The 20,540-nt window shown below is 39.9% G+C and overlaps 1 protein-coding gene across 5 annotated transcripts in view; it reads left to right on the top strand.

Moving 5' to 3' along the window:
* MYO1B (myosin IB) overlaps nt 1-20,540 on the top strand; it is a 182,253-nt gene that overhangs the window by 85,815 nt on the left and 75,898 nt on the right. For all 5 annotated transcript variants that reach the window (XM_050751697.1, XM_050751695.1, XM_050751696.1 and 2 more), the window contains exons 4-6: nt 727-821; nt 12,238-12,342; nt 16,995-17,041. In XM_050751697.1, the coding sequence (XP_050607654.1) occupies nt 727-821; nt 12,238-12,342; nt 16,995-17,041 (247 nt within the window). The remainder of the gene's footprint in view (nt 1-726; nt 822-12,237; nt 12,343-16,994; nt 17,042-20,540) is intronic.

Genomic DNA, 20,540 nt, shown 5'->3' with positions numbered 1-20,540 from the left:
CCTATTTTAAATTAACTTATCGTCAGAATCATTTTTTCAATCAAGATCAACAGGAGCACTGCCCTGGCCTTACTTGATAGAGGCCCTTTGCCATCCTAAGGCAGGGTTCGAAGTTTGGGAGGCTTGGGCCGGACAAAAACCCTGGCAAACCCAATTTTGCCTCTGATGGATCTTAGAGTTTCAGTCATTTGTTTGTAAAGGCAGTAGTTCTGTATTTAACTTATTGTAGTTAAACACAGCTATTTGATATTTGATAGTATCTTTCTAATGTTTGAAAAGATTTTTTCCCTCCACTATATTGAAACTTCAGTGTATTGTCCTGAAAAATCTCAATATCATCCCATTTTAGACATGTGGTGTAATGTTTTCTCCTTGTTTGTCTGAGTTACCTGGATTTTAGTTTAACAACCCATAAATGTAGCTTGCTGGGTTTATAAATAAATAAATTATTTATTTATTTATTTATTTAAATAATAAATCATATCATTGGAGTACAATAAAACAGTACTATTTTGGTTAATAGAGAATACATGGAGGAAGGTAACATGGGCCACAAAGGATGGGTTTATTTGTTTATGGATTTTAAGAATTAAAGGGAAATAAAAGGTGATAGCTTGCTTTCCATAAGCATATCACAGTAGCCCTTTAAGAAGCTTGTAGTTCCATCTGATAAACACATAATAATGATCTGAATTCTAAGGACTTTTTTCCCATTATCCCCTGCAGCTTTGCCCTTTCGGATGAAGCATACAGATCCCTACGAGATCAAGATAAGGACCAATGTATTCTCATTACTGGGGAAAGCGGAGCAGGAAAAACAGGTAAGGCTCCTACCAAGCAGCTCTGCAGAAGGTAAATGACAGAATGACAACAGCAAACAAAGAATGACAACAGCAAAGAGGAGAAGTGGGGCCTCCTTAGCAAGATCTGTCACAAGGCCACTGTGAGGGTGCTTCTGCAGGAGGATACTGGTTAGGATCACAGAATGTTCTCTGGACTCCCCAGAGAAACAAGGTGCCTATTCAAGGGGATTCCAGCCAATATGAAGTCTAATGCTGGATGGTGCAAGATCTTTTTACTTTTCTCCCAAGACATTAAACCTATGTGCTCTTGCAGATTCAAACTGCTTCCCCAAGAATGCCAATTTATTTAGGTTTTAAGAGAGTACAAACACACTCTACCTTTGCTAAAAAGTGAGGGAAGGTACCAGGAAAATGCTTACATTTTACTCAAGAGTTTTCCTCTGAAGCCTGAAGAATTGAGATTTTTATATGTATTTTTTAGACCTGGCAAGCTTTGCATAAAACAACCCTCCAAATGGGAGGGTTATGCTTTTTACCCGTTGCGCTTTTAATAAATGCAATTCATATGATTGGTGGTCTTAAGTGAGAAAAATGACTTTACAGATGGTGCCCAGCTACCTGGAAAAGATTCAGAAGAGCCACATTCTCAGAATCCAACCTTAGAAAGGTTAAAGCTGCTGTTGTCCGTGGGGTTTTTTTTTTTTTTTTTTTTTGATGGAACTGATGAGTCTGTGGAGGAGGAGGATGGTGAGGGAGATGGTATTTTCATAAGGTTTCATCTGTAAAATGCTTTTGTTTTATAGATAAGATCTGATAATTGGTCAATTATTTTTAGTATTCAAAGGTGGGATTTTAAACGTTTCTATTCTGCGTGGCTGTTTAGTTGTCACATTTACACATTTTGAGTTCCCAGTGATCAAGAGAAGAAAATCTGCCATAGGTGTTGAGTCAGCTGACTGAATCCATTTTATTCACAAGCTCTTAGAAAGATTTGTGCCTTGAAAGGCTCACTATCTGCATGGAAGTGGTTTTCCTTCTACACCTACTCTTTCCTCCACTTTCCTTAGGAGTAACTCCTCCCTCTACCCTATGCAGCTGAAGAAAGAGTGGTTAGATGAGTGTGTCCAGCCTCCTTTCTTGAGCCCTTTGGAGACACTGAGCACCATTGTTTTGCAGGGCTAGGCAGGTTCTAGGCTCTAGGTGGTCAGAAATGAAGGGAAAAGGATTGGCATGTAAGAGCCTTAGGTAACAGAAAACATGGTGTCATATTGTTGAAGGGATTTTAGTTGTAAACCATCTGGTTTAGGCTCCTCCACATGGGATAGCCAGACTCCTTTTGTAGTGATGAAGTCTCACCGCTTTGAATGGCGCCGCCCTGGAATTGTCGTACAGGTTCAGCTAACAAAAATTCTTCCTTACCTAGAGTTCAATTCTGCCTCTACCCATTGGTCTTCAGTCTGCTATCTGGAACTTTACCATATTAGTCTGCCTTATCCTCTACAGGACAATCACTCAGTTATTTGAAATCAACCATTTTATCTTCCTAGGGCTAAAAATCCCTTTTCTTCAAATTTTCTCATTTTCTACACATTGACTTATTCATTCATCCAGAAAAAAATTACTGAGTACCAACTTGGTGAAAGGTACTGTACTAGGGACATAGACACTGACCTTGCCCTTATCACATTTAGTTTAGTAGGGGAGATAAACAATAGCTCTTTGCATAGACATATATGTATGCACCTATACGTACAAATTACATGCAAAACATAAGTGGAGTAAAGGAAAATCACATGGTGCTTATGAGAGCACATTACAAGAAGAATTGGATCTTACACATATCTCATTGTCTTGGTCCTGTTCTGGAAACATCCTAATTTGTCAATATGCTTCATGGAATTGCATACCAAAAAGTAAACAGAATACTTGAGATTTGGTCCTGGTTGTGGTGGAACTCTTATCCTTCTTTTTCTTTTTGAGACAGAGTCTCACTCTTGTAGCCCTGGCTGGAGTGCAATGGCACAATCTTGGCTCACTGCAGCCTCCACTTCCTGGGTTCAAGTGATTCTCCTACCTCAGCCTCCCAAGCAGCTGGGATTACAGGTGCCCACCACACGCCCAGATAATTTTTGTATTTTTAGTAGAGACGGGGTTTCACCATGTTGGCCAGGCTGGTCTCGAGCTCCTGACCTCAGATGATCTGCCCACCTTGGCCTCCCAAAGTGCTGGGATTACAGGCATGAGCTACCGTGCCTGGCCTGTTATCCCTCTTAATGTGGACCCTGGGCTTCTATTAATATAAAGCATGTATTGACTCATACAGGTCTTTAAACCAAGTAAGATATTACAGGATTTTTTTTTTTTCCCACGGTAACTTCCATTAGGTCAGATCTGCTCAATCTAGTATTGATGAACAAAATTATTTTAAACTTACATGTAGAATATTATATTTATTTTTATTAGTTTTGGTCCATTGTTATAACCTCTTGAGAAGCTGACAAATGCTGATTCTTTCCCTTCTCTTAGGATTGCTGTCATTTTGCTGAGTAATAATGATACTAGCTAACCCACATTCAGCACTTACCACGTGCTGGGCAGTGTGCTTATTTACATGTATGAGATAAGTATTTTTGTTATTTCAATTTTTATGATGGGAAAATAGGAACACAGAAACGTTAAGCAATTTGCCAAAACTTATACAATGAATAAGTGGCAAAGCTGGGATTTTGAATGCAGGTAGTGTAGTCCTAGAGTCCCTGCTTTTATCCACTGTACTAAGCTGCATCTCTGTACCTTGAACATGGTACAGAGTAGTTCTTGAACATGGTTCTTTCTGAGTGCCATACTACTTTGCCCGTGTTGGTAAGTCTCCTTCAGCTAGCTTCCCATGACTTCTTAAGGGATGGATTTTGTATTGTATTTCTACTAGCTAATTTAATGCCTGCCATACAGTAGGCAATCAGTACATATTTGAATAATTGAATGAACACCATGCACTAATCCAAGGAGCCAGCCTCCTGTCTTTATTTAAGTAATTGACAAAAACACTAAACAGACCGGGCCAAAGACTGATGTGTATGAAAATTGCCAGGTCTCATTTAAAATATAAGTCTATCTTACTAAAAATTAGTTGATTTGCTTAGTTCTGGGTATCTTTATCTTTCTCTACTTATTTCCTTAGGCATTCTCAACTATTCAATAATGTTAATGTGTTCTACATTTATACTTCTAATTAAAATACCTCTTGGCTGATCTCCCATCTAATGTATTTACTGCCTGTCTCACATCTCCACTTGGGGTCTCACATGCATCTCAGACTAAGCATGTACAAAATGGAACTCTTGATTTCTGTCTTTACCCTCCTGTAACCAACCTTTCTGATCTCAGTAAATGAGACCACTAGTCAACCTAGTTATCACACTAGAAATGTTTGTTATCCATTATTTCTTCATTTCCTGTATTTCCCACATCAAATCCATTTCTCAATTTTGTCAGTTCTGGCTCTGGAATATATCTCATACCAGGCTCTCTCTTCCTTTTCTTTTTGTCCACATGGACACTCACAAGCCACCTACCGTTCTCCCTCGTGAGGATTATTTGTAGCAATGTCTAATGGGTTTCTCTCCTTTCTCTCTTGATTACCCCTAATTCCATTTTACAGACCCCAGTCTTTGCTTGTTCAGATCTCTCTCTCTCTCTCTCTGTCTCTCTCTTTCTCTCTCTCTCTGTCTCTGAACCTGTGGGAAACTTTACAGGACATGGGCATCTTGAGAAAATGCTTTTACCCCTTCCATGTCACTAACCAGTTCTTTCAGGTGAAACAGTTTAATTCTTAGAAGCAGTACAGCTTTTTGTTTGTCTCCAGGTTGACCAATGAAAATGGTGGCAAGGCAAGTTAGAAACTCTGTTCCTTGCTGAAGGCATTTGTACTGATGCTGTGTCTCATGCTCAACCCTCCCCCCGTCCTGTTTGACTCTATTTACAAGCACACATATTCACTTCATATTGCTTCATTTTTATTTTCACTTGGAAGAAGAAAAGAAAATATTCCTAAGCCTCTTTCATCCTTATATTCTTTAGCTTTTTAGTCAGCCTTCTTTGTGACTAATGATTTTTTTAGGATATTCTAATTGTATCAGTTCGTTCCTAAATGAGTCATCAGAAGTGGGTTGCGGTCATTGGTTTGATGGGTCTTGGCCAATTCTTCGTCTCCTCTGGAACATGTGTTCTGAGAAGACAGCACATCCACTAATTAGCTATGTCAGTATGTGACATCCGCCTTCTCAGAGAGTTGTTAACACTACTACTTCCTCCTGGAGCCAGATTCCATCTCCTGGTGGGCTCATGTATCTTGCTTACTGAAAAACTGAGTGGAGGTTGCTAGTGCTGTTTCAGAGGATTGGCATCCATTTTTCTTAGGAAAAAAATAAACACTACCCTATTTCTCTGGTAGAACTCTAGTAGTAGAATGGAGTTCATTCTTCTTTTTTGTAATCGTCTCTTGATATTTTTCTGCTTGACAATTTGTCCTATTAGTTTCAGTGCCCAAATCACCACATGAAATCCTCTTCTCCTTGTCATCTTCCCTGGACTTAGTCCTTCTGGGGATCCCGTTGCCCTTTGTCATAAGCTGGAAAATGGACAGTGCTTCCCAGGGCTTGTCATCCTTTCCTCTGGTAGGGCCATTGTGTTTCCAGCACATAGAATTAGGTGCTGCTTCAGGGAGGAGGCTGGAGGAGGGTACAACAGAGACCCTAGAGCATTGCTTCCCAAATCTGCAGTGAAGCACCAGTTCCAAATCTCATGTTCATCATTACTAGAAAAATGAAATAATAGACAAAATAGAGCATTTAAACCTTAATTTTTTCTTTTAGTTTCAACAGGCAAAACAACCAACTAAATTACTACAGAAACTTTTAAAAGCCTACTTGCATGTGTAGATCAGTAATAGTCTGTGGATTGACCAACATTGAATCGTGCTGGTCCTTGGACCATACTTTGAGTAACACTGCCTAGAAGTCACTCAAAGCATTTGTGTTGTTTTTGAGCCTCTGTGCTTCTTGGACCCCGTGATGAACCCGTCTTGGGTGCTTCAGCTGTCTGTTATCACTAAGACGCCTGGTGCCAGGAGGTGGATACTGCTCCTGGCAGTGGTTCCTTTTGAATACCCACTTAGCTACATGCTTGGTAGCACCTAGCCCTTGAGTCCTTTTCACTTATAGAGCCCAACAGCTTCTTCACCTCTCACTCCACTGTAGACATAACAGTGGTTTGCTGACTTACTCTATTTTCTTTCTTTTTTAAAGCAGTGATACAAAAACTGCTTAATATTTTCTGATGGTTTTAATTGTCTTTAGTCTATCAATTGAGTAAAGCCAAGAATGTGTGTGTTTAAAGTCTCTGTTTTGTGGAGATTACTTACAGGAAAATAAAATGATAGAAGATAATATATACATTTCAGTATACAGTTGTACAAGGAATTTGGAGTGGGGGTTTCATCTCAGTTTTGAGCAGAAGAGGGATGCCAGGCCATTTTGAAATGTCATATCATCTTATGCACTAAAATTGTTTTTGTGTACATGTGTTTATTGAAAATTTTGTTTTAGTAAATAAAGACGACAATTAACATTTATTGAAGGCCTGGAATGTGCTATGTGCTTGAGATATAATATCTCCTTTCAATAAAAGTCTTTACTTAATAGTTTGTATAGAACCACCATGTAGTATTAGAGGGCTTATTTTATAAGAAGTAATTAACTTAACTGGGTCGTAAACCCTTCTTGGCAGATGATGATGTTATTGGTCTTAAACATTGGAGACACTCTTAAGCTGCAGAGTTATATAACGTGGCCACTTAGGGAGAGGCATGAACTCTTTTGAGTGCTTTGGGGTGCTATTTAATTCATTACTGCTGTGCTAAATAAAAAATTCATCAGACCTCATAAAAGTGCCCAAGTATTTTTAGGCGTTGAACTCACAATTCACTCCCATGGATACAAATGGTTTGTGGAGAACTTTTCAAGCACTGATGGGGGCAGGGAGGCAGAATATGAGGGAACTATCAAAACTACATTTTTCCAGGGACGTCAGAGTAAATCTCTGAGCCTGAGAAGATGATCCCAACATTAGGAAACATAATTATTTGGTTTCTAATTTTACAGTTACTTCAGTTTCTAGGAACTCTTCAGCCATCTGCTAGAAGAGTTATGAAGCCTGCCTTGCTCATTAAGACCTTTGGTTCTAAACCCCAAATGACCTTACATATCTGCAGTGGTTCTCCAACTAGACAGTGACAGAGATGCCACTGACTTACTGTAGCCTAAACATTGGTGAGCATTTCACAGTGTTGAAAATGCCCACATTGAAGCAGAATAGATACATGACGTCAAGGCCAAAATGTAGTGAGCTTTTGTTTTGTTTCTCCCCTGTGTGAGAAAGACCCCTTTCTATCTGTGTGTTTTATATAAATTATCAGAGATTTTGTGGCCCTCTTTCAGAAGAGGATGACATACAGGCTTGTTTCAGTAAAAACATCACCAGTTGTGACTTCCCTTATAGCAAAGACTGCATCTCTCATTGCAGGGCCCATGCGTTTAGTACTCTGGAACAGTTCACTGCTGTTAGATCCATTTGGATGTGCAGGAGCTGGGTTATTTTGCAGCACAGCAGACTCCGGACTGCTAAAAGGTGGCTTCTCCAAGCTACAGAGTGCTTGTTTTGTTGCACACAAACGTGGCCTCATTGATTTAGGCATTTACTCTTTAGCCCTAAACTCTGGTTTAGGGCTCCGAACCACCAGACCTACAAAAGCTCAATTCCTAGAAAAAACTTTGGTGTCTTAACTAGAGGAATGGAGGGGTGAAGAAGTAGATAAATACATGTGTATGAATAAATGTATGGCCCTCTCTATATGCCATATGACCTGTAGATCAATATGCGACATATGTGATATTGCCTGTATCTATGAATTTATCCATAGAGACCTGTTATTCCTGGATGAATTTATTAGAAGCTCTGTGAAAAAAGTGCAGAATAAGCCTTGCCTGTTATCATGCCTTTTTTCCCCTGACACAGTGATTGAATCCATGTGGAGCCTGCTCCGTTAACATACATAGGTTTAGGTATCTTAGGCGTGAGATTCCCATCCTTTTATCATCATCACAATTGTCTTTCCTTGAATTCTTTTCCCTTTCTCATTCACCTTCCACTACTTCACAGAGCTTTTTTTCATTAAAAAGATTATTATGTATGAATGTATCTGATTCTATGTTATGTGATAATTACATGATAATACATATTATTCACAGTACAGTGCAAGGTGTCAGAGAATACAGAATTCAATTAGTTATTCTTACCCTTACAGGACTTTAAAATCCTCACAGATTTAAACTGTCATCCTTGCATTGTTTGTAGAAATTAATTCTGATCTAGATACTCTGATCCAGAAGTATTTTGTAACAGGCACTTTGTCCATTAGTGAGGAATATGTGTTAAACCCTAAATGTTCTGCCATTTTCTGATGAGAAGAGATTTTGACCCCAAAGACTTCATATATTTTGTTAGTCCAGTCGTTGATGAATTTTAAGATTCAAGTTACATTCAAACATATATATATAAAATATATATATGTACGTAAGTTTACATATGTAAAGTATCTATGAGTTAGAGAAAATGATGAACCAAGAATTGATTCTAAACAATACTGTTACATTTTGTCTATTTTAAATGACAATATTCTTATATTTAACAGTCAACATAATTCAAAAACCAGACTTTGAAATATGGTGGATGATACTCAATTTTTTATTCTTCTCAGAAATAGTTTTTCGTTATAGAGCTTATCATGTAAAGATTTGATTTGTGTAAGTATATAATATTTGAATACAGATTCAAATTCATTTGAACTTTAGCACCAAAGAGTCAAAGGGAAATGAAGTACAAAGTCTCATGAGATAACTGTTATTTCCGGTTTCCAGCGTGGTAAAATATTATGAAAACAGTTCCTTAAACTATGTTGGACCTTGTAATTCATTCTTACTGGTTTATTAATTTCTCTAAAGTAGTGCCTGTGTAATGAACTACTTGAGTTAAAGGTCAAGTATTATGTCAGGAAAAAAAAATTATAGGAGTTGTCTCTTTTAAATAGTGTGATTTTTCTGGAGAAAATACTGTTAATACCAGCTTCCAAAAATGACTTATTAAGATGAGCCCAGTCGTACAATTCCTGAAAATGGTTAAGAATCTGAAGATATTTTTAACAACTTGGAAATAAATTATTAAACAACTTGAACTTTATCCTCAAACTATATTTAAAAATTTTATTTGAATTGCTTAAATAGGTTTTAAAGTTCATAAAGTGATTCTTAATTTCAGTTTAAATTAATCCATCTTTATATGCCAGGAGATATTATGCGTTTATATATACTTTAACAGCCAAATGATGTAAGCCTGACCCAAATTCCAGGAGATCTGCTCCTGGTGCCATTTTCAAACACATTTGACCCTGAGAGAACTTGATCCCATCTTGTTCTGGCCATTAAAAAGGTCTCTGAGAGGTCAAATCAATTCTAGTAGCCACCAAAAGATTCTCATTCTTGGTTGGCTGATCGCCACCCCCTACCCCACCACCACCACCCTGCTAAAGCAGTTGTCTTCTAAGTTCATCCTGGACCAGAACAGGTTTTCAGAGGACTCGTTGTAGCCATGAATGTGAATTTTGAGGTTTTGAGGTTTGGCCACAGTAAGGTCTATAATTACTAGAATAAACAAAAGAGCCTGACCTAAACTTTATATATTTTTTGTCAGTTTACCTAAAAGAAAACTTTTCATTTAAAATGTGTGATTGTGTATTTGCGTGTGTGCGCCTTAGTATGTTTGTATATTTGCCACTGTCTAAGGCAGTTACTTTGCTGATAAATGTTTTCAGTCTCCTGGTATTACAATGGATAGACAGGCCAGAAATTTATGTCAAGAAAGAAGCATATACATAATATATGTGAGAGTTCAGGTGGGGATGGGGAACAGAGAATGCAGCTGAGAAAGCAGAAAGATGAGAAAGCAGGCCTGGAGGGGATTGCTTCCAGGGCCAGACTGCAGAGTTGGATGCGTGGGTGATTGAAGAGAGCTGCCCCAGGGCTGGAGACTAGATAGCAACGGATGTTAGGAATCTGCTAGGAGGACAGCCTCACCTGAATTGAAAGAGAGCCTAGAAAGTATCCTGAAGTGAGCAGAGAAGAGCTATACTTCGGACTGGAGGGTAGAGGGCAATGTGTCCCCCAGGAGTGAAATGAAATATGGTAGTATATAAAGTCTTTGTCTGTAAGTGATGGCTCAGGACAGCCTGAATGGTTTAATAGGATTATCTATGTATAATGCACCCACTTTTTTCTAGTTAAACCATGAGAATAATGGAAAATGTAGTTGAGGAACTTTAAGCGTTGGAGGTTGTGTTATGTGGACAGTGAGTGCCCTGTGAAAGAAGGGTACTGCAGAGATGGAAAGATGGTTGTTTCTCAGTTACAGTCTTTAAAGGGAGACAGCAGAAATCAACCACACGGATGACCAGATAACCTATTTGGATTCCTTTTCATTACCCAGGAAGCAAATTGGAGAGAGTTACCTCCAACCATTGAAGACGTACCTAATGTCCCACCATAGTTCTGTGCTCCATGAGATTGTTTCCTTCCCCCTTGAAAAACGGAAATGTATTTGCCAGTACTCCAGAAACAGACACCTTAGGACTTGAGAACTTTATGTGACCTGCATAGATTCTTGGTCTTCAGTGGCTCCTATTGGTTGATGGTTTTAGGTTGCGCAAAAGCCCTAAGGAACACGTCGGGCAATGTGCTTAAAGTGGCGTTCCAGTTGTTCATGTATTATTTTCCCAATGGTGGGAGATGGGACCGGAATCCATCTGCAAGTCTCCTGTGAGACAGTTAAGATTGCCTCATTACACCTGTAGGCAGAGAGACCCTTCCTCCAACTTGGAGGAGGCTCACCTGCCCACTGACAGTGGCAGTAAAGCAAAGACTTGAGACAAAGCAGGATTTGGAGAGACTGGTTTCCTTACCTCAACTACCCAGACCAGGGAATATGTTTTCTTCTGCCAACATAAAATAGTCAAGCATTTTCTGGGTCCTGGTTATGGAACTACCAATTAGGACAGCCCTATAGAAAACAGATTCCATAGCAAATAAATTAGGGAAACAGAGCATTCTAGATCCTTTTTTAGAGTTCACCAGTGTACATGATCATATTAAAAGCTCTGAGAAGCCTTTTGATAAAGAAAGTGGTTTCACTGCATCTGACTCGCTGTGGCTCCACATCCCCTGTGGACCTCATTTTCCTTAAATATCTATTAACATTCCTTAGAATTCAGTGTTAAAAGAATCAGAAGCTAGTAGGCAGATGCTGAGAGAGGGACACGGACTGGTAGGGAAAGGATAAAACCACCAAAGACATGATTTGTCCACCTCCCCAGTTTGAGCTAAAAAAATTTTAGGTGGTTTTATCCTTTGCCTCCTGTGGCCTATTCTTTAGCAGCTTTTGTAATAGGATTGCTAGTGAAGCCTATTAAGACTACCATGCCTGTAAAAGGCTGTGTTTTTTTCTTATTAAATCCTTACATTGGCTGCTTAGTTTTTGAATTAAGTTGAAGAATTATGAATTTGGTCTAATTATGAGCAAACCAGTTTTTTGGTTTTTGGTGTTTTTTTTTTTTTTGAGACAGAGTCTCTGTCACCAAGGCTGGAGTGCAGTGGCACGATCTCGGCTCACTGAAACCTCCGCCTCTCGGGTTCAAGCTCTCTTTCTGCCTCAGCCTCCCAAATAGCTGGGACTACAGGTGCGCACCACCATGCCCGGCTTATTTTTGTATTTTAGAAGAGATGGGGTTTTAACATATTGGTCAGACTGGTCTCAAACTCCTGACCTCATGATCCACCTGCCTCAGCCTCCCAAAGTTGCTGGGATTACAGGTGGGAGCCGCTGCACCTGGCCGAGCAAATGACTTGGAACATATGAATTGGAACATATCTTTGAAGAAGAGCAGTCTTCTAAACTTTAAAAATACGTTTGGTAAAGATACCCTGGTTACCAAGTTATTTTTGGCTTATCAGTATATAATATAGTAATTGCATATAAATGACTGCTTTAAGAAGATAATTCTGATATTTTGTTGGTCATGTTACTAAGCAGTTTTTTAACAGCCCAGTGATAAACTTTAAACACAGTGTTTATTATGTCTGAATTAATGACATGTCACTAAATAGAAAGCACAAATATTTAAAAGGTTTCCAAAACATTATTTACTTCTCTAGGAATAAAGACATTTGAAAATGCCATTATTGGGTCTTCTCCCCCACATTTCCTCCTCCCCAAAAAGATTTTTTAAATTTCTCTGTTATTGATTAATATGGCTTATTTTCATCCACAGAGGCCAGCAAGCTTGTCATGTCCTATGTGGCAGCTGTTTGTGGAAAAGGAGCAGAAGTTAATCAAGTTAAAGAACAGCTTTTACAGTCCAACCCTGTCCTGGAAGGTAGGATGTGTTATGTACATGCAGTCGGTGTGACATGAACAGTAGATTCAGTTATACGGGTGCTTTGAGTACCTGGTCTGCTGGGAGGTGTTCTGGGAGGGAAGAGGAAGGAAGAAGAGATTCAGGCCAAGACCTGAGGAGCAAATAAGCCGTGTTCTAGAACCTCTTGGCCTAAGTGTTTAGCAGAATAGTTTACTAATGTAAAATGAGCTTCCTCACTTAACAATCACTTCCCCACTCAATTTTTATTTGAATTACTTAGATTTTGATTAAAAATAATCAACCAATTATTTGCATGTGATGGTGCAGTGCTCTTTTATTATTCAGGATAACACCTGTGGCTGATTGTTTTTGTTGTTAGAGAAATGAGGGCTCACCCAGAGAAACACTTAAGGACCCATTTTTTCCAGGGCCATAGAAAGTCTAAACCTGACTGGAGAGTGCACAAATTCTCTATTTAGTTCTCTGTCTTAGTCAGCTTGGGCTGCCATAACAAAGTGCACAGACGGGGTGGCTTAAACAACAGAAACTTATTTTCTCAAACCTCTAGAAGCTAGAAGTTCAAGATCAACTTGCTGTCCAGGAAGGTTTTATTCTGAGGCCTCTTTTCTTGGCTTATATGTGGCTGCCATCTTGCTGTATGCTCACGTGACCTTTTCATTGTGCTTGAGTCGGGAGAGATGAGAGCAAGCTCTCTCGAATCTCTTCTCGTAAGACCACCAGTTCCATCCTGAGGGCCTCACCCGTCAGGACCACAGCTCACCTTGATTCCTTCCCACAAGCCCCCCGTCCCAGTGCTAGCTTTTTGAGGGTTAGGGCTTCAGCATATGAATTTTGCGGGGAGATAAGCATTCAGCCCATAACATCATCAGAAAACAAAACCAGAAACGAGTTTCCTTAATGCCAGGGAGAATGGCATACAGCATCAGTGTGAACTACCTTGGCATTAGAAACAGTACATCAAAGTCTTCCCTATTGATGGCAAGCCATTAAACTTGCTTTATGGCTGGGCACAATGGCTCGTACCTGTAATCCCAGCTCTTTGGGAGGCCAAGGTGGGTGGATCACTTGAGGCCAGGAGTTCGAGACTAGCCTTGCCAACATGATGAAACCCCTTCTCTACTAAAAATATAAAACTTAGCCGGGCGTGGTGGCACACGCCTGTAATCCCACCTCTTTGGGAGGTTGAAATGTGAGAATCGCTTGAGCCTGGGAGGCGGAGGTTGCAGTGAGCCGAGATCACGCCACTGCATTCCAGCCTGGGCAACAGAGGAAGACTGTGTCTCAAAGAAAGAAAGAAAAAAAACAAGCAAACTTGTTTTATATTGTAAGTGACAAAGGGAGACTGTCTCAAAAAAAATGCTTTATCTTGTAAGCATGTCTACTGTCACTTCACATATTTGTTGTGGTGGAGTAAGGTTTCTCAGCCTCAGCACTGTTGGACTGCTTACATGTTGCTGTGGGAGGATGTCCTGTGCATTGTAGGATGGCCTGTCCTGTGCGCCTCTGACCTCTGTTAGCTGCCAGTTGCACCCCTGCCCCTAGTTGTTACAGTTGAAAGTATCTCCAGACATTGTCAGATGTCCCCTGGGGAGTCAGAACCACCCCGATTAGAATCTCTAGCCTAGATAAGTAGTTTGGTGGAATCTTTTGGTCCAAGTCATGGAAGGATGAGATTCAACATGGATTAAAGCAGAACTGCTTTTTCCCAGTATGAAGGGTTAAAACCCTGCCCTGTTGTCGTTTGTACTCAGGCTCAGCCTCTCCTGCCCTTTCAGAGAGGCTCCCGAACAGTGAGTATTCACTGTGACCCCGAGACACACTTCCCATGCTTCAGTTTCACCATTACAAGGACACATCATGCATCTGTATCCCCAGTTAGTAGCATAAGAGAGAAATAAGGCAAATCATCTATTATGCTGTTTTTGATCTTTCCTCCATTTCAGTATCTTAATAACAAAGCTATTATGGAAAGCGGTATCTCTCAACTTTATTGTTCCAATATTTGGCTTTTTGTTTATTGCCTTTTGCTTTTAAGTTAGGGTGCTATACATTTGCTGTATTTCTGTATATGCTTATTTTAAGAATGCTGTGATGTAAAGGAGAAATGCTGAAGATTGCTGTAGCCTGCATCTGTGACCAGAATCTGGCTCTTTATTCAGTGGTATTTGGAACTAGGCTCCAGTGCAGGAAATGGAAGAAATGTCTACTGTGGGCATGCATTATCTTTTATGGGAATGCTTTACTTTTTAGCTAGAGCTGCTACTGTAAATGAACATTTAGAACAATGAACTTAAAAAAAGCCAATTGAGGAATGTGTCTCAAGTGTTCTATAATGGAACACTTGCTTTTTATTCTGTGGCTCACAATAAAAGACTTTAGTGTTTAGGGTTGTGTTTAGTAATGTGCAACTCAGATTTGTTTGATGAAAAGATGGTTTATGGCTTGCAAATAGCACCCTGAATAAAGTTTCTTTGAAGCAATTCCTTCACTTGCCCCTGACCTTCAAGCCACAATAAACTGTCCTTTATGCATCAACATCTCTAGTTGGACTTGGGGCTGTGCAAGTTAGCTAACTTGGCAGCCCTGCATGTTCACACCCACCACAAAAGACTAGCCTGTGAAAACACAAGAAATGTCATAGTCTTCATGATAACTAGGTCAATACACACCATTATCAAGGTTGCATTCATGAAAGCCTTTTAACTGGTGGTGGACATGGGATGAGCACGGGAACCTCTCCAGCAAGCATCCTTTTTTGAATATTTTTAGTGTGCAGATTTCTTCACTCTGTATAGCATCTCAGCTCATCTTCTGTTGAAGACAGAATTTGCTGCCGGGGACCTACCAAACCATACTCAGCCCAAGCAGCATCTCTAAGGCAAAGAACTTTGCCTGTGTTGACTTTGTAAATGTTGTCTTAACCGAGCTTGAGCAACTATTTTTTAAAGAATCAAAAACACAAAGCCGGGCGCGGTGGCTCAAGCCTGTAATCCCAGCACTTTGGGAGGCCGAGGCGGGTGGATCACGAGGTCAGGAGATCGAGACCATCCTGGCTAACATGGTGAAACCCCGTCTCTACTAAAAATACAAAAAAAAAACTAGCTGGGCGTGGTGGCGGGCGCCTGTAGTCCCAGCTACTCGGAGGCTGAGGCAGGAGAATGGCGTGAACCTGGGATGCGGAGCTTGCAGTGAGCCGAGATCGCGCCACTGCACTCCAGCCTGGGTGACACAGCGCGAGACTCCGTCTCAAAAAAAAAAAAAACAAAAAAACAAACAAACAAACAAACAAAACACAAAAAAGCCACCCCATATAAAATACAGTGCATCAGGTGTGGCTGCTAAATTACCAGAGTTAACATATGTAAACATACACCCTCTCTCCTTGATCAGGTGACTGCTTTCAAAAGTCAGTCCAGATTTTAGCCCACAGGTCTCATTTGAACACTCAGTAGTCTAATCTGCTCCCTGTTTAATTTGAAGAAGTTATGGAGACCTCCAGAGATTTGATGCGTAGCCTCTGACCCCAAAAGTTTATTTCTGTTCACCACATTATCATGCTAGCTGCCGTGTGGGCCCTGGATCCCAGTAATAGACCGGGCAGGTGGGAGACTTGGTAGAAATGAAGGATCTCATGCCCCTTCCCAGACCCATTGAACCTGAGTCTGCACTTTAGCCTCATGTCATTAGTTTGCACATTCAAGTTTGAAATGGTAAAGATGGGCAGGGCGGGGCTTCCAGAGCATCAAACAGGGATCTCCTCTACTTATACGACTTACGTTTAGGCTGCTTAATCTTCTACTACCATGGCCCAGGTTAATTTGCTCCTATCTTGTGCACAGGCTTGGTGAAACAATCCTTTTACTCTATGACTCCGTGCTGTTCCCTGTGTTAAACAGGAGCACTGTGCCTGGGGCAGCGTCAGCTTGGGGTTCTTAAATGCCCTCATTTAAAAGGGAGTCTTGTGAGGGATTTGTCTCCAGGAAACAGCTAAGATTGGAACATTTGTTATTTTGCATTATGGGCCAAATTGTTTCTCTTCGTTGTTTGGAAAGTTTCACCTAGGTCTGATATACATAAACTGATGAAAGCACTTTTAGCCTATTAGAAATGACTATTGTTTCCAAATATCTTACTCTTCCTATATTCCAGAGCTATATAATTAATAATATTTAAATAGCTTTATTTTAAAATTAATTAAACAATTTAAAGGTTCACATGCCTTTCCCCATGATCTGGAAACTTCAAGTTCCATAAAGCCTTTGATAATGATAAGTAATCTCTGAAATAACCTTACTCAGTGATGATAATCCTAGAAGAGCATGAAGCCTTGCTTCCTGGTCACTCAATTGACTACTCTGTAAAAGTGTTAAAAGGTGTTGAATTAGATAAGGTTAAGTTTACAGTAATACTTGAATTCCATGAATCATAGGAATGATTTTTTTTTTTCTATGAACTTGTAAGACATGGAAGCTTTAGCAACTTACTAAGACTTCTGTTAAGTATATTTCTGTGGAAGTTTTGGACAGAAATATCATTGCCACAAGTTGTATTTTCCAGAAATCATAGGTTTCAAATGCTGTATTTGCTTTATCTTTCTGCTTGAGATTATTATTATTTTTTTAACCATACGTCTGTTTCTTTCCTACTAGCTTTTGGAAATGCCAAAACTGTAAGGAATGACAACTCCTCTAGATTTGTAAGTATTTGTATAAGCATAAGTGTTAACACTAATATTTAGCTCATGTATGTTTAAACAACCAGTAGATGTTTAATATTTCTTAATACACACATTTTTAAAATAAGAGGAACATCATCTCTATTAAGACTCAAAGTTCTATAAGGACTCTTGGTTTCTGGAATTTTCCTTTTGAATTCTTTTTGGAGTAACAAGCTATTTTTATCATGTTTTCTTGACGTCTTCTATCATAAAATCCCTTAAGCAATTTAAATGAGGCTATTTAGAGTAACACTTTACTTATCTGAGTTTGGTATTTAGAAATCAAGAATCAGAAATTAAGAGAAAGGTAAACTGGGTCTCAAGTTTAGGGTTAGGGTGCACCGTAGCCCTTGTCCCTTATTTAGTGGGTCCAGAAAGGATGGGATGTATTTTAAAATTAAATAGAGGTGAAGTCTGTAGGCTTGGCAATAAATGCAAGCGTGTGGGGTGAGTGTGGGGCTGTAGAGTAGAACTGAATAATAAAAACCAAATCTGTTTGGTGTTTTGAGCTTGATTGAGTTGGAAAATGCTAGACAGGGTCCATCTTCCCAGCTTCATCCCCCACTACTCCCTGGCCTGTGCCTTGCATGTTGACGCAGTGGGCTCCTCCAGCCGGGCCATGCTCTTTGGTGCCTCTGCCCTTTACAGAGACACAGCTGCCTGAATGCAGCTGCAGGAAATGTTGAGTCTGATGGTGGTGTTTTGAAATTGATGTATACATTTTTATAATAAAAGATCGTTTGTTTTATGAACCGTCTTCTCACATACATTACTGATTGCCATCAGGGACAATTTTGATGATCTTTTATGCCTTCTTACTTGAGACCCTTCCTGACCTTTCTCCACCTTCTTTTAGATCCCATTTAGCTCTTTCCTCCTTAAGGTTATTTTGTGCTTAAGGCAGGACAGTGACCTCAGGTGGAGATAGTTTTGATGGTTTAGAAAACAGCAGGCTAAGTAAGGTTCCTAATTCCAAGGCTGTGAATTTTTTCCGTCAGATTAGCCCCTTAAGTTGTTATAACTGATTTGATCCGTGCCTTTTCCTGTTGTGGTAACATGGCTAATCTCATTACATAAATAGAATTAGAAGTGAAGTGTGGGTGATAGAAGTAATTCTAATGATCAAGCTCCTTTATGTGATACAGATTTTATTTTTGCTGTTTGCAAATTATATGCACACACAGTATTTAATATTTGCAAATATATTTAGTCTATAGACCATAAAAATGTAGAAACCCGTATTACTTAAAAGGCTGTTACTTCTTAGTGATATTTGAAATCTAGTGAAAGGCTTGGCAGGTGATTTGGTTTATTAAGTAACTTCAGAGAAATCCTATTATAACTTGGGTATTAGGATATGAGATTAATACCTGATTATAGGCTAAATCATTTCATGCCCAGTTTTTAGCAGTTTCTCTGCTTTGTGGTCTGTGACTTGACTAGTAATATACCTATGTTTTAATTTTATAGCAGGACTCTGCTGTATTTAAAGTTACTACTGTACATAACAGTGGTTTATGTACTTGTGCTCCGGGGAAATTGCAATTTCTTTGACTTGCAAACCAGTCTTTGTTGGTCTAGTTAACCTGGAATGAAATCCTTGACCTCTTCACAGAGTAGTCTGATAGACCCTGCCGTGTTCTAGTTAATGCTTGCTCATCGTAGCTCACATTTTGAACCAGTGTTCCCATGGAGATGCCTCACAGGGTCCCCTCCCCACCACAGCAGCTGTAGTTTGACAAATTGAGCTATGAGTTATTTCTGAGTGGACTAGTAACGTGATCAGAACCCAGCTTTTGGCGAGTAATCAGGAAGTGGCTTAGTGGGAAGAATGTCATTCCACTATCAACCGAATTCTCAGGGCTGGCCACTAGTTGGTTTATCCCTGGTTGGCATCCTTTTCCATTCTCTCCAGTGTTTATTCTACTCTCCTCAAACCTCCTATTTTTTTACTCTCAGCTCTTGATGTTACGCCTACTTCTCAGAAATCACCATCGTCATCATACAGGTCTTCAAACTGAGTTAATCCTGCTTCCTGGTGCCTGGCCTATACGTATGTCTATGTACGCTCCTTTTACCTAGGCTCTAGATTCTGTCGCCTCATGTGGCCAGGGACCACCTTCTATCAAAAGGATCCCCTCTTACGTGGTCAACCTCTGACTCCTTTGACAGAGTAACCATTCTTCCCCTCCTTTGTAGCTGCTTTGCCTCCTTGGTCTCCCACCTTCTTGGAGGTCCTCCCTGTCCACTCAGTGGCCTGGGCCACAGGACTGAATTTTTTTTGTTATCCTCTCTCATCTCCTGCATCCAACCTGGGCCTGTTACTGTGACTCTCCGGGTAGCTCTCAATTCTGTTTACTTTTTCTCTTTGACTACTTCTACTTAAAGCCACCAACATTTCTCCACTAATCACTGTAGCCACCTCCTGTCAGCTACATGTACTCTTGCTTCTTTCCTGTTCATTCCATACTAGCCAGGGAAATCTTGTAAATAGGCAGGTTTGATCATGACATCCTTGTTTAGGAGCCTTTAAGGACAGGGCTTTTTTGTGATGAGAATATCTCAAAGTAATCATGTGCTCCAACTTCCCTCTCCAGCCTTGTTTCCCACTCATCCTCATGGTTGCCAATTCTTAACGCCTACTCCTTCCTGGTCTCCCACCTCCTTGCCCACCTCACTTCTGCTGATACTTTGCAGTTAAGGTGGGGCAGATTTCCTGCTCTCCCTTTGTTCCTGCTTCTTTGGCATAGCACCAGGACCCACTGTAGGACATATCCTCCTAGACTGGAGTGTCCGGTTGACCTGTCTCAATTCCCCCACTAGACAGTAAGCTCCTTGAAGGCAGGAGCCATGCCGTGCTTTCGCTTGTGCCTACTTCAGCTTTAAAGAAGTGGTTGACAGACATATCCTTATGAATAAGTGCAGACCTAAAAGGGTAGATGACCCATGATGATGAAAAAAGAGAAGGTGCAAGAGCATGGGTAAGCTGATACAAAGGCACAAATTGCATTGTTGACTGAGTTCCATGTGATTGTATTTCTTCTCCCTTACCCTCATTTGAAAATTAATGAGTTAAAGTAATTCTTAGGATATGAAACAAAACTAAAGACTTTACTTATTAGAACCACACACACTTTTCCAAACAAGAAACATCTGTCACAGTTACTCTGTTATACTTGTTACTCTTTAGGCAATTATAGACCAGTTCTTTAACAATCAGAATATTAAACTCCGTGTGTATGTCTGTGTGTTTAAGATACTGTCTATAAAGTGTAAAATGAACCCTGTGTTATATATTGCTATTATAATCTGGGTGAAAAGCCAAAAAAAGGAATAATGATCAGTGTGCTTCTGACCTGTTCATAACACATAATCTTGTATTAACAATCAGAATATTAAACTCCGTGTGTGTGTCTGTGTGTTTAAGATACTGTCTATAAAGTGTAAAATGAACCCTGTGTTATATATTGCTATTATA

The sequence above is a fragment of the Macaca thibetana genome, chromosome 12 (genome assembly GCF_024542745.1).
Source record: "Macaca thibetana thibetana isolate TM-01 chromosome 12, ASM2454274v1, whole genome shotgun sequence".
NCBI classification, from domain to species: Eukaryota; Metazoa; Chordata; class Mammalia; order Primates; family Cercopithecidae; genus Macaca; species Macaca thibetana.
This window is presented reverse-complemented; position numbering and strand designations above follow the sequence as displayed.